Genomic DNA, 561 nt, shown 5'->3' with positions numbered 1-561 from the left:
TTACTGTTCACACCAATTACAAACTTTCAAAACGTTGTATGACGAGCTGAGAAAAAACTCCAGAGTATGTTGCCAGCTAATTCATTACAAAATCTGGAGCACTTCTAATCCCAGGTAAGTGCATTATTACAAAACTCTATGACAGGTATGGTACCTTGGTCTCCTGATGCATAGCTAGGTCTTGGTGACAAAGAGTAATTCCCTGTGTGGGCTGGAGTGGAGCTGGATGCACTGCCCTTCCCTCCATGGCTACTGTTTCCATTAGCAGCATCTGTAGAACACAAGGAGAGGAGTGCTCAGAACAGAGGCTGGGCAGGACCCTGCTTTCTGGGATGCTGGAACCATCTGATAGACCTCACACTCTAGAATTCCAAGAAACCTCATGGATAGGACCCAGTCCAGTTACATAAAACCAACTGCAACTGTCAGAGGAAGAGCTTCATTAAAATTAAACATCACTTAGAAACAGTTTCCTAGGACCCCAAGAGATCTTCTGGAATCACTTTCAGTGAAGTCTTTGGAGATGAGACAACTTCGAATCCTGTACTTTGGTCAGCTACA

General features: G+C 44.2%; 1 protein-coding gene across 1 annotated transcript in view; it reads right to left on the bottom strand.

Moving 5' to 3' along the window:
• GREB1L (growth regulation by estrogen in breast cancer-like) overlaps window positions 1–561 on the bottom strand; it is a 177,248-nt gene that overhangs the window by 92,765 nt on the left and 83,922 nt on the right. The window contains exon 8 of the mRNA XM_011996346.1: window positions 155–271. Within this exon, the coding sequence (XP_011851736.1) occupies window positions 155–271 (117 nt within the window). The remainder of the gene's footprint in view (window positions 1–154; window positions 272–561) is intronic.

Source organism: Mandrillus leucophaeus, unplaced genomic scaffold (assembly GCF_000951045.1).
Source record: "Mandrillus leucophaeus isolate KB7577 unplaced genomic scaffold, Mleu.le_1.0 Scaffold51, whole genome shotgun sequence".
Classification (NCBI taxonomy): domain Eukaryota; kingdom Metazoa; phylum Chordata; class Mammalia; order Primates; family Cercopithecidae; genus Mandrillus; species Mandrillus leucophaeus.
The sequence above is the reverse complement of the archived record's forward strand: the minus strand, read 5'-3'. Positions and strand labels throughout refer to the sequence as shown.